The sequence below is a fragment of the Pantherophis guttatus genome, chromosome 2 (genome assembly GCF_059756535.1).
Source record: "Pantherophis guttatus breed Tessera chromosome 2, ASM5975653v1, whole genome shotgun sequence".
Classification (NCBI taxonomy): Eukaryota; Metazoa; Chordata; class Lepidosauria; order Squamata; family Colubridae; genus Pantherophis; species Pantherophis guttatus.
The window spans coordinates 2,188,585-2,201,780 of NC_142064.1; the positions used below are offsets into that span (position 1 = coordinate 2,188,585).

General features: G+C 45.3%; 1 protein-coding gene across 1 annotated transcript in view; it reads left to right on the forward strand.

The window, feature by feature from the left end:
* Window positions 1-3,817, forward strand: part of LOC148115008 (maestro heat-like repeat-containing protein family member 7) — a 37,566-nt gene extending 33,749 nt beyond the window's left edge. Inside the window, exons 3-7 of the mRNA XM_087885455.1 lie at window positions 252-428; window positions 1,335-1,484; window positions 1,736-1,861; window positions 2,204-2,306; window positions 3,342-3,817. Coding sequence (XP_087741581.1) covers window positions 252-428; window positions 1,335-1,484; window positions 1,736-1,861; window positions 2,204-2,306; window positions 3,342-3,433 — 648 coding nt within the window. The 3' untranslated portion in view covers window positions 3,434-3,817. The remainder of the gene's footprint in view (window positions 1-251; window positions 429-1,334; window positions 1,485-1,735; window positions 1,862-2,203; window positions 2,307-3,341) is intronic.
* The last annotated feature ends 9,379 nt before the right edge of the window (window positions 3,818-13,196 follow it).

A 13,196-nucleotide genomic window follows, 5' to 3' on the forward strand; every position in this document is an offset into this window, starting at 1 on the left:
GAACGACTTGCCTCCAGAAGTTGTGGCTGCTCCATCACTGGACCTTTTCAAGAAGAGACCAGCAGCCATTTGTCCAGCAGAGTCTAGGGTCTCCTGCTTGAGCAGGGGGTTGGACTAGAAGACCTCCAAGTTCCTCTTCAACCCTCTTCTCTGCTCTGTGGGCTTCTCTTGTGTTTGTCATGATCGCTGCGAGACTCAGAGAACTCCAGTGACCGTGTTTAATTGCTCGTTTCTTTCCCTGCTTCTTCCAGAAAAACATCTTAGAGCCACTCTTGATTCCAGTGCTAAACTGTGCTTCTCACGAACAGAAGACCGTGGCGAAGGAAGCTATAAGGACCCTGCATTTCCTCCTCAGATACCTCAATATAGAAACCCATGCATGGAAGGCAGTCAACCTCATTCCGCTCCTTCTAAAATATTTTCATGATGTAAGTCAACCAAATCATAAAAAACTGGGTTTCCACCTCTCCCTCCCTCCCTCCCTCCCTCTCTCTCTCTCTTTCTCTCTCTCTCCTCCTCCCTCCCTCTCTCCCCCCTCTCTCTTCTCCCTCTCTCTTTCTCTCTCCCTCCCTCCCTCCCCCCCTCTCTCTCTTTCTCTCTGTCTCCTCCTCCCTCCCTCTCTCCCCCCTCTCTCTTCTCCCTCTCTCTTTCTCTCTCCCTCCATCCTTCCTCTCTCCTTCCCTCCCTCCCTCCCTTTCCCTTTCCCTCTCCCTCTCTCTCTATCTCTCTCTTTCTCCCATAAAGAAGGCCTGGGTCTGCAGAATTCTAATTTTATCGAAAATGCTTAGAAAGTTCAGCAACAACTGTGTTGTGCTGTTCTGAAACAGCAGATGATTCTTGAGCCCTTCTAGAGAGCTGGAGAAGTGCCAGAGGAGGTGGACGAGAAGGAAGGTTGCCCCTCTCTTCAGCTTCACCAAACCAGGTGTCCACCTAGAAAATCTACAACACCACACAGCCTATCTAGCAAAATGCCCTAGATTGGTCATCTAGATTGGTGTTGCTTGATCTCAGACACTTTAAGATGTGTGGACTTCAACTCTGCTGGCCTGAGAAGTCCAGAAGGAGCTGCTAAGATTGAACAACACTGGTCTAGATCAGGATTTCTCAACCTTGGCAACTTTAAGAGATGAGGACTTCAACTCCCAGAATTCTCCAGCCAGCATACTGGAGTTGGGGTCCCCATCTTTGGGGCAACCATGACCTGGATGATTGACCATCTCCATGGACATTGAACTGGGAATAGGTGGGCTCTGAACTTGTGTGTTCTCCTTCAAGAAGCTTCTGAATGGCTATTCTGCTATTGGAGGGACTAACCTGTCTCTCTTCCTTCGTAGGACGACATCGAACTGAGGAATACCTCCATCACCATTTTTGGCATGCTCCTGAAAGGACTGAAGGAGATACAGAATAGTAATATGGCTGAAAACATCCTGAACAGCTTTGTTCCCCTACTCATACAACTGTCAAATGGTTGGACGAAAGAGGTGAGTTGAAGGCTGTGTAATCTGAGCTCCTGCTCTGTTCATGCTACCTTCTCAGTGAGACCACCCCGTACCCCCATCTTCACTCAAAGCAATGTGGTTGTACCATGTGGACACTCTGGAGTATCCAATGTGATTCTGGACAATCCTGAAGTTATGGGGTCCTTGGTGCTCCCTGAACTTGGTTGTTTCCTTGAAGACTTGTTTCATGACTAACTAGGTGACAGCATCTCCCTCTTTCCTCCCTCGGCCAGGTCTCCAGGAAGTCCCTTGACTCCTGCGTGTCCTTTATGAACTGGGGGGATGTTCCCAGCGACTTGTTTGACTATGAAATGTATACCAGTCTCCATAGCATGTACTCCAACATCTGCTTCGTGGTTGTAAGTAGGAGCCAAGCTGGCCAGTTTTCTTCTAGATTAGAGTATACTAACCGTTTATTTCTTTATTTTGCCCTGCCTTTCTTATTTTTATAAATAATTCAAGACAGTGGACATCCCTAATACTTGTTCTTTTCTTCACAACAACCCTGTGAGGTGGGTTGCCCTGAGAGAGAGGGACTGCACCAAAGTCACCCAGCTGGCCATCATGACTAAGGAGGGACTAGAACTCCCAAAGTCACCCAGCTGGCTTTGACCAAGAAAGCGGCCCCTTGGTAAAAAAAAAAAAAAAAAAAAAGGAAGCTCTCTAGTTGAGTGGCTTGTTTGTTGCCTTGTTTTCCCCAGATGAATAAATGCAAGCAAAACCTTCCTGCGATGTTGGATCAGATGCTGGGATTCCTGAGGAGCCGGAACTCTTCCCATCGCGAGGCAGCTGCCCTCTTAATTGGTAATCACCAATGCCAACTCTGGAAGGAGGGCAGGAAAACCCAAGACAGGCGGGCGGCCTTATCACCAAAAGAATCTATGCAGAATTAAGCCATGTCGCTTAATCAGACTGGAAGCTGCTCTTATACCGTGTGGCTTCTCCAGAACTGCTACGATTGCACAACGGTTTCTCAGGCAGTTCCTGCCCTCTTTCTTAAGGGTATCGCTGCCGTTGTTAAGTTAGTCCCATGGTTGTTAAGTGAATCTGGCTTCCTCCTGGATTTTGCTCATCCGAAGATCGCAAAAAGTGATCTTTGACCCCCAAGACACTGTAAGCGTCACAAATACAAGTCTGTTTGCCAAGCATCCAGATTTTGATCTTGGGGGTGTGGCAACGGTTGTAAATGTGAGAATCAGTCGTAAGTTACTTTTTTCAGTGCCATTGTAACTTTGAATGGTCACTAAATGAACTGTTATAAGTCGAGGACTACCTGGCCTGTATAATAATAATAATAATAATTTTATTTCTATACCACCCTTCTCCCGAAGGACTCAGTATCCCTCTCTCTTGTATAGGCAACCCCACAGCAGTGTTTTTTTCTCTGGAAATATTTCCAGCTGGCCTCCCATTCTAGTATTAACTGGATTCAAGGCTGCTTAGGTTTTTTCCCAAGATGATGGTTGTTTGCACAGTCCTAGAACATAAAATAATAGAGTTGGAAGGGACCTAGAGGTCTTCTAGTCCAACCCCCTGCTAAAGCAGGAGACCCTCTTCCATTTCAGACCAGTGGCTGTCCAATCTCTTCTTTAATCTCTTCTTTAAAGCCTCCAGTGAGGCCTGGAGACAAAAACATACGAAGAACGACTACTCCTAATAAAACTACTCCTAATAAAAAGTCCTTCTTTTTATTAGACATACCCAATCCCTGGAACCATCCCGTAAAGTCCCAAAGCGACTCTTCCAAGTGGAAACCAATGAATTGCGTGTTTTTTTCTTGAATCAGTCGATTTAGCCATCTCTGTGAACCCCACCAACGTTTTCTTTTTATGCGCCTAGGCTGCTGCGCACAATACATGCAACCGGATGTGGTGACTTCAAAACAAATCGAAGAAGTTTTCCTTGGTGAGTTTCAAAGTTCCCTCACTTGAACCGGTGATTTGTTCTCCGGAAGCTCTTTCGCTGATCAGGGTTGGTTCTCATGTAGATCCCAGAAATCATTTGTTTTCTGGATTCGTTTCAGGTCTCCGGGATCTGCAAGGCGATTGTGAAGCCTCGGTGGCTCAGGCTGCAGCTGACTCAATGGAAGAAATCTTTCGACAGTGTGGCCATCGGATCAATCCGGATCTTATTAGTAGTCAACTCCTCTCCAAGGTCATCAGGAGGATCTCCGAGACCAAGCAATAATAGTTAATAGCGTAATAGTTTTCTTTATTGTCACGGCATCTCATAGAATGAAATTAAGTGCCATCCTCACTGTATATTATACATTTTAAAAAACCCCATAAAAATAAAACAAAAACACACCTCCTTCACATTGTATGCAATTGAATTGAAAACCCCTGATATTGCATTAATATTGCACTCTACAGTAGAATCAATACAGTTACTGCTCTGGGATTGAAGCAGTTTTTTAGTCTATTTGTCCTTGTTTTTATTGTCCTGTACCGTCTCCCAGATGGTAATAGTTCAAAAAAAGGGGGGGGCAGGATGAAATGGATCCTTAAGGATGTTTTGAACTTTTTTAAGGCAGTGGGAGGTATAAAGCTCTTCCAAAGTGGGGAGGGGGCAACCAATGACTCTCTGGGCACCTGAGACAGGATAATTTAATCTCAGAGAGGAGAAGGTTCCATGAGAAGGTCACAGAGCCACAAATGCTATTGGAGAACGAAGGTAGCAACCATCAACCATCGATGATATCTGGAACACCTCCACTCTTGGTCATCTTCCAGCAGAAATAGGAACGCCTAGAGTAGGGCAAATGCAGAGAGCTGAACACTCCCATGGGGGGAGATCAAATGTCCTCCAAAAAGATGCTCATTATTATCCACATAGATGGAGCATTGAATAAAAGCCTTCATGAAAACCTCTGGATCCCAAAAGCGTCTTCCCATGGGCCCTGATTGTATTTGGAAAGCATGAGACGTTTGTCAACTTAGTTTGTTAAGCCAGAAGTTGGCTGAGCACTGGTCCCCTCCTCATATCTGTTCCTGGCAGTCGTTTCAACTTTCAGCCCTGAATGAGCTCAGCCTTATAGGTTGTAAGTTGCACCGGTCATAAACCAGGTCACCTTGGGTCCGTGATCGATTTAATGACCTTTGAATGGATTAAGGGAGTTGTTCAAAAGTACAGACATTGTAAATAATCATATATTCATGTGCCTCTCCTAGGGGAAATTGTTTTTAAGAATAGAAGAAGAATAGAATAGAGCTGGAAGGGACCTTGGAGGTCTTCTAGTCCAACCCCTGCTCAAGCAGGAGAACCTATACTATCTCAGATAAATATTTGTTCTTAAAAGCCTCCACTGATGAAGCACCCACAACTTCTGGTGGCAGGCTGTTCCACTGGTTAATTGTCTTATTTCTTAGGAAGTTTCTCCTTAATTCCAGGTTGCTTCTCTCCTTGATGAGTTTCCATTGTTTCTTCTCCTGCCTTCTGATGCTATGGAGAATAATTGGATCCCCTCTTCTTTGGGGTAGCCCCTCAAATACTGGGAAACTGCTATCATGTCGCCCCCTAATTCTTCTTTTCTTTAGAAAAGAATAGCGTCTAATTATGGTGGATGCCCCAAAGTGGAGAAAGGTGGACCAAAAAGGCATAGAAATATCAGTACAGGTAGTTCTCAACTTATAACTGTTCGTTTAGTGTCCATTCGAAGCTACAATAACACTGAAGAAAGTGATTTACGTCCCATTTTCACACTGATGACCGTTGAAACATGGTTGATTTCCAAAGGTTATAAGAGTGAAAAATGGTCCTCAACCACTCTTTTTTCTGTTTTCACTTCAAAGCATCACTAAATGAATGGTTGTAAGTCGAGAACTGCCTGATGCTAAACCCAGGTGGTCCTCAACTTACGACCATAATGGAGTCCAACATTTCTGAGGCTAAGTGAGACATTTGTTAAGTGAGTTTTGCCTCATTTTACTACCTTTCCAGCCAGTGAATCACTGCACTTGTTAAATTAGTCACACCATCGTTAAGCGAATCCAGCTTCCCCATTGACTCGGCTTATCAGAAAGTCACAAAAGTTGATAGCATGACCAGGGACACTGCAACAGTCGTAAATGTGAATCAGTAGCCAAGTATCTGGATCTGGATCATGTGACTGTGGGAAATTGTGAAGGAAAGGTTCTGTATTCGAATGGACCGTGACCCGATATGCACACAAACGCACTGAAGCATGGAAATTGACAGAGGAGCCTTGAAAAACTACTTGGTTTAATAAAAACACATAAAAACAAAACCTACAAGAAGGCACCAACAGCCTAAAAGATTCTCCTCTCAGCAAAGTCCATTAGCTCTAATCTTCTTCCCAAGCATGGGAGGTTCTCTGTGTTCTTTGTCAGTCTTCTCAGGAGCAAAGCAGTGACTCAGCTCTTTGTAGCAACTTCAGCTCTGGAGTAAGGTCTCAGGTGAGGTCTCTGGCCATGATCTGCTGCTCTCTGCTGCGCTCTTCAGTGAACTCTGCTCTTGTGCTCTGCTACTGCTTATATACTGAACAACGGACCATTGGAAAGTGTGGGAAACTCAAGCTGTGCTCTGATTGGTTCATTCAAACTGTTCAAACCAATCAATCAATTAGCTGCAGCAATATGCTGAGAGGTTTTTCCTCTCACAATCCCCTTCTCTGCAATAATTGGTTACAGAAATGCATGTACATACAAGTCATGAGCATATACATCATAGTAGTAAGAAATACAATCTTACATAATCATAGATATCTTATCCAAGAGATATTGGTGTTGATCCCTAGGCAATGGCTTCGTGAACAAGTCTGCTATCTGCTCCTTTGTCTCGCCGAAAACTGTCCTAACGAAACCTATCCTGGTTAATTGCCTGACATGTTTATATTTGATGTCAATGTGATGTGACCTCTGTCCCACTGCATCAGCCTGTGAGATATTGATAGCAGCCATGTTGTCCTCATAAATCTCAATAGGATACACTGGTTCTTCCCACAAGTTATTTAGGAGATCATCAAACCATACCAGATTATTAGATGCTTTCGATGAACACACGTATTCTGCCTCGGCAGTGGAAGTGGCAATTAACTTCTATTTACCTGAGTACCAATGGATGGGACTCCCATTCAGAAATATAACATAACCTGAGGTACTCTTTCTGGACTTAATGTCCCCTGCCCAATCAGCATCTGTGTAACAGCATAAACTTGGTTTATCTGATGTATCTGGCTCCAATAAAAGTGAATGTTTAACAGTGTTCTTTAAGTACCTTAAAACTCTTTTAATTCCACTCCAGTGGTATTGAGTGGGATTCTCACAATGCCTGGTCAGAACGTTTACGGCCAGACTAATATCTGCCCTAGTCCAGCTTGAAATATACAGCAATGATCCTATTACTGATTTATAAAATGTCTTCTGCTCAAAAGGTTCACTTTCAGCATACATATTCTTCAGGAAATCTGTCTGCATGGGTGAGTCGCAAGGTTTGGCCTCTGTCATGTTGCATCTTTCTACCAATTCTATAATCTTATCCTGTTGGGAGAGTTCATACCCTTTTTCCATCTTTACAAATTGGACTCCTAAGAATTTATCAATTCAACCTAGAGGCTTTAGGACAAAATTCTTACTTAACTTCTTGGAAAACATCTTACATCTGTCCTCAGACTTGCAGACATACAAAATATCATCCACGTAAACCAGAACTGTTTCTTTAATACCCTGATGATTTTTAATGAACACACATTCATCAGCTGATGAGATTGTAAAACCCATCTGTTTCAAACTACTGGTAAGGCATTCATACCACCTTCTGCCAGATTGTTTAAGACCATAGAGGCTTTTGTTTAAAAGCCAAATATCACTTTCCTGGTGATCTACACCTTGAGGAGCCTTAACGTATATTTTCTTATCTAACGTGGCATGTAAGTATGCCGTTTGTACGTTGAATTGGTACACTCTCCCCTTGTGTGGCAGCTATAGTGAGTGCGGTCTTCACATTTTCAGGCCGCACTGTAGGTGAGAAAGTGTCAACATAATCATCAGGGAATCTTTGTGAAAAACCCTGTGCAACCAACTTCGCCTTGTAAATAAACTTCTCATCTTCGATGGGCTTTTTTTAAAAGACTCATCTTGTGCCAATTACCTTTTTGTTCATTGGTAACTCCATTGGTGTGAATACCTCTAGTTTTTTCAAACTCTGCAATTCGGTATCCATCACAGCATGCCAATTTTGTTGTTCTTTATCAGATAGCATTAACGCATCTTCATACCTTTGGGATATGACCAAAACCTGGTCAACAGAAGTGATAAAACGTTCATACCTTTTTGGCTTCTTCCCCCTAGTGGATCGAACTGGCCTTTTAATTGATTCTTCATCCACTCCATTACTATCTGATAAGTTGTCCTCCTCACCATCACCATCCCACTTTATGCCCTTCTTTCCATGCTCTCTCCGTCTTCCACTTTAAAATTCCCTTCAAGGGTTTGGGGGGGTGTACTGTCCTCCTCATCTCCAAAACCAGAGGTGTCGCTATCAGTAGATAGGCCTTCAGACACTTTTTCTGTGTTTTTATTTTTACTACAAGGGAGATCTCGAGCCAGGATCTCATTTGCATGGATCCTGCTCCAATTAGTGCCTTCATAAAAAGTAGCTGACCTAGATATTACTATTCTCCCATTTGAGTGCACAAACCTAAAAGCCTTAGAACCTGTCTCATAGCCCATAAACCTCAGTTTGGCTGAGACTTTATCCCCCTTCTTTCTAAGCTCTTTTGGGATGTGGATATCAGCCATCACTCCAAATACATGAAGATGCGCCAATTTCAGCTTATGGCCATACACTATCTCATATGGGGTCTTTTGTACCACACTGGACCATACCCAGTTGAGTGTATAATTTGCATACCAAACAGCTTCCGCCCAATATGAAAAACTTAAGTCAGCATCCTCAAGTGCACACCTTACCATTGTCTGCAGCACGCCATTCCGTCTTTCTAAAATTCCATTTTGAAATGCGGAGTAGGGAGCCATGCATAAATGTACTATGTCTTTCCTTTTCAGCCAATCAGAGAACTGTGCTGAATTAAACTCAGTTCCTCTATCGGTCAAGATCTTTTGAATATTGACCTTATGCTGGTTCTCCACTAGGCGGCAGAATTCCTTAAATTTAGACAATGTCTGATCCTTGGATTTGATAGGGTAAACAAGTCCAATGGTCATCTACAATTGTCAGAAAGTAACAATTCCCACCAAAAGAGGCTTTCAGGGGACCCACCAGATCCATATGTACAAACTGGAATATGTGCTCAGAATATCTCTGGGATTTCTTGGGTGCAGGACTCACTTTTGACTTCGCAATCCTGCAAATAGAACAGTCCAGAAAAATATTACAATCTTTAACCCTGGTTCCATTTGAACATTCAAATACCTTTTGTACTACTGGGAAGCTTACATGACCCAATCTACGATGCATGAGATGAGCACATTCATCATGTAACGGCTTGCCAATGGAGATTGCATTGGCGTTCTCAGGCTCACTCCTTCCCTGTTTTAAGTTAAAACTTACAGACCTCTTACTGCTTAAAACATTTTTACAATTACCTTTAAAATTCCCCTTCTCTTGTGTACCTCCAAAATCATCATCTGAATCAAATTGAAATTCGTCATCATCACTATCAAGAGTGGTAAACTGGTTAGTAACATCAGATTCCTCAGCCTTTGAAATGGGAGAGTAATGAGGTAAACCGCTGATTTTCAACACTTCCCCAACCACATGCTTATCATTGGTAACCACAGCAGTTCCCTCTGTGAACAATATCTCTATCTTAGAATTCTCACTTATTTTCAAGTGCTGAGCAAATTATGATCAATGTCAGGTACATATAAAACATCATTAACTTCCCCAAGCCCAGGAATAAAAATCTTACCAATGCCAGTAACTCTTACCCTTTTACCATTTGCAACCTTAACCATAGATCCTCTCAATTCAGTAAACAGCCTTCGATTATTCACAATATGTTTGCTTGCCCCACTATCCAACAGCCACAATTTTACACGTTGCTTTCTAGAGAGATCTGATTCAGATGTCTCAACCACAGTAACAAAGTTCTCAGCAAAACCAAATGTGTCCTTCTTATCATCTTTCTTCAACCATTTACCCCTTCTCTGATTAGAAGTATTACCTTGTGACTTCCCATGTGGGGTGGGTGATTTTTTCTTATACTGACCACCAGAGGGCGCCCTTTGGCATGCTCTAGCATTACACGGGCAATTCCTTTTGTAATGACTAATGTGTAAGGTTTTAAAACCAGATGGCAAAATATTTGCATTTGTAGGCATAGAATTAGGAAAATGCTGTCTCCCATGATGCCGCAGATTTTTAAACTGACAATAGGGCATAGGAATCACGGCAGTTGGCTTAAAAACTGCCAGTTGGTCACTCAATAATGGCCCCCCCTTCAATGGAGAGGGTCAAATTCTCAGGCTGTATGTGCTCAGAAATCATCCATGCCTGTGATGCAGAATGGGAAGACCTCCTCGGCTGCCCCCCTGCAGAAAACCTTGAGTGTACTCCTGGAACATCAACTTCAGTTGGTATAGTCCAAAAGAGGTAGCTCCAAAAACTGGGGGCACTGTGAGAGTGCCCGCCCCATTTACAACAGATGAAGAGAGGGTTGTAGATATCGAGGGAGTATTAATACGAGTTGCAGTTTCACATTGAGCAAGGAGTAACTGAAAATCAGTTCCAAAGAATGCAGTTAACGTCTCAATTGCACTTGCAACTTCAGACTCGGGAAGTGAACTCCTTACTGTCAGCACTCCAAACTACATTCGTTCCAGTGCTGACATAAGGAGGAGAAGAGGGGGCAGCTGGCAAGAGGATGCTTGACTTTTCACCTACTTATTTTCCCTGAAGATAATATCCCCTAGGAGATGGGATGGGAGGGAGGACATTCCTGGGAGCTGAAGTAGTAGATATGGGGAGAGTGATTTGGAAGATGGCCAATGAGACGCAGAGAATTGGAGAACGGAAAGGGAAGGTTTGGGGTCAGGAAGTCAGTGTTGGCTATGATATAATCGGGGACAGATTGTCGTGCTTAATAAATGAAAGATTTCATCATATTTGTTTGGAAATGCAATTTATTTGAGATGACACTGAAACCTGACAGATAGCCATCACTGCTTTCCAAGCCAAGCTGGCTGACCTCCAAACCTCCAGCTCATTTCCAGATGTATGGAGTGAATGGAGACGCAGCCCGGACGTCATGGCAGAAAGTAAACTGTCTGAGGAGAGCTTAATTCAGGCAACTGGAAAAGAGCCAGTTCTGATCCCAGCCAGCTTGGATACTACAGAGTCTCAACCCCCCCCCCCCACCCATCGAAGCTGCCAGACAGCCAAGATCAGATGATCGTGCTACAACCCAAGAAGAGAAAAGATGAGTATTCGGGGGTTTTGCCAAAATCCGCAGAGGCTGAGTTTCCCTTCCCGAGCGTTCAGGGGAAGGGGAAACCCCTAAGTGAATTGGGGAGGGCAGACTGGATATGGGACTGGCAGCAGGCCAGGCATCAAAAAGCTTCAGGGAAGCCACTCAAGAGCCCCATAGATGAATTGAAGGAGAAATTTGACCGTGCCATCCTTCGGGAGGAGGGGCCATCATGCAGGCCAAAGGAGAAGAGGGAGCCAGTTTGGGCTGATGAACCGAGAGGCCGTAGACTGAAGCACAGCCCTTCCCCCTCCCCCCAGCAGAAGGAGAAGGAGCCCAAAGATGCATCCATGGGTTCCTCCCTTACACAGCAAGCAGAGCAGCCTGGATAGGACATCACCTCCCTACCCTAGAATGAGAGATGAGGAGGAGGACCAGCAGCACCGAGGCCAGGCTTACAAAGCCCTGCACTGGGAGGAGAGGGCAGCGAGGGAGGACCCACCCCATTTCAGAGGGAAGTTCGATGGTGATCCAGACCAGCTAGCCCAATTCCTCGACACAGCTGAGATCTACATCGAGCGCTATGGACACCTCTACCCATTTCCCAGAGCCCTAGTGAGTGGCATTTCAGAAGGGTTGGAGGGAGAAGCAAGGAGGTGGTCAATAGCCCTCTACAAGAACAGCCCCCCCCCAACTGCAAGACGCAGATGGGTTCTTACAACTACTACGAGCCCAGTTCGAGGAGGCAGAGGAGGACCCCTATGTGGAGGATGAGCTCAGGAACCTAATGCAGAAGGGGAGGCCCATCAGAGAGCATATCCGTGAATTCAGGAGAGTCATTGGGACCTTACCTCCCTTACCAGAGCGACTACTGGTGTATTTCTTTAGAACAAGCCTGGACAAGCGAATCGCCCAAGTGACCGCTTATTGGGACATCCCGAACCGACTCTCGAATGGTTCCGAGTAGCAATAAAAGTCGACAGAGGGTTGCGAGCCAACGACATGTCAAAGCAACCAGATGGCAAGCAGAGAGGCCAACCGGACCAGGGACCACCCATTAGACGAGAAACCACAGCACCACAGCCTACCCAGAGGCCTGTCGTCCCACAGAGCCCGCTGAGGTGCTACAGGTGTGGGGGGATTGGTCACCTGGCTGCAGCGTGTGGAACCCCAAGGCCGAGATCAGACCCACCGCCCAAGGCACAACTGGAACGAGGGCCCAAGTGCACCACCAACACACCACGGAAAATCCCCCAGGGTCCAGAGGTCTTCGCCTACCTAACCAAAACAAGGGGGATCCCAGATGATGGAAATCAATCCCCCAAATCGTATGACAGTGAGGATGAGGGTGAAGATGACCCAATGGTGAGTGGACCCATCCACCCTTTTCTCTTCCCTATACGTCTAACGGCCCCAAAAACAGGGACCCAAGGGACTTTCCAAGCCCTAATAGATTCGGGCTGCATGAGGTGCCTGATTAACCTACCTACAGTCCTAAAATTAGGGATCCGAGTCAAAAAGCTCAACCACCCAATTCGATTTGAACAAGTTGATGGGTCTCTAGTGGGGGGAACTTACGCCACACACCTGACCGAACCAGTGAAGTTGGAGCTAGCAGATCACTGGGAAACGATTCGGTTCATAATAGCCCCCAAAATGACAGATCCAGTCATACTGGTACTCTCTTGGCTGGACAAATGGGGCCCCATCATCTGGTGGCAAGAGGGAACCCGCAGATTGAGGATAGCAAAGGGCCCCCAACCCCTGCCGCTCCAACCAGGCGAGACGCCCCCCAAGCAGGGGCCCCAATGCCTCCCACCACAACAAGGGTCTCTCCCTAAGGGTACACAAGAGCAACTGGCGGCTGCATCCGACAGCTCCCATGAGACAGAACAAATCCCAGAGGAGTACTAAGACCTTGCAGAGGTGTTTAGCAAGGCCGAGTGTGACATTCTGCCCCACCACCATGAGGCCAATTGCACCATCGAGATCATCCCTGGGGCGAAACTAGCTAAACCCAAATTGTATGCCATGACACCCCGTGAAATGCAAGAAATGCGGAACTACATAGATAAGAACCTACAAAGGGGTTTCATTGAGCCAGCCAAACCACCGGTCGCAGCACCGGTCCTCTTCAAAGAGAAGAAAGACAGCTCTATGCGCCTGGTGGTTGATTTTAGAAGTATCAACACTGTCTGCATACACAACTTATATCCCCTTCCCCTCATGAAAGACATGCTAGCCCACCTGGCCAAAAGGAAAGTTTTCACCAAACTAGACCTCCGCGAAGCCTACTACCGGGTACG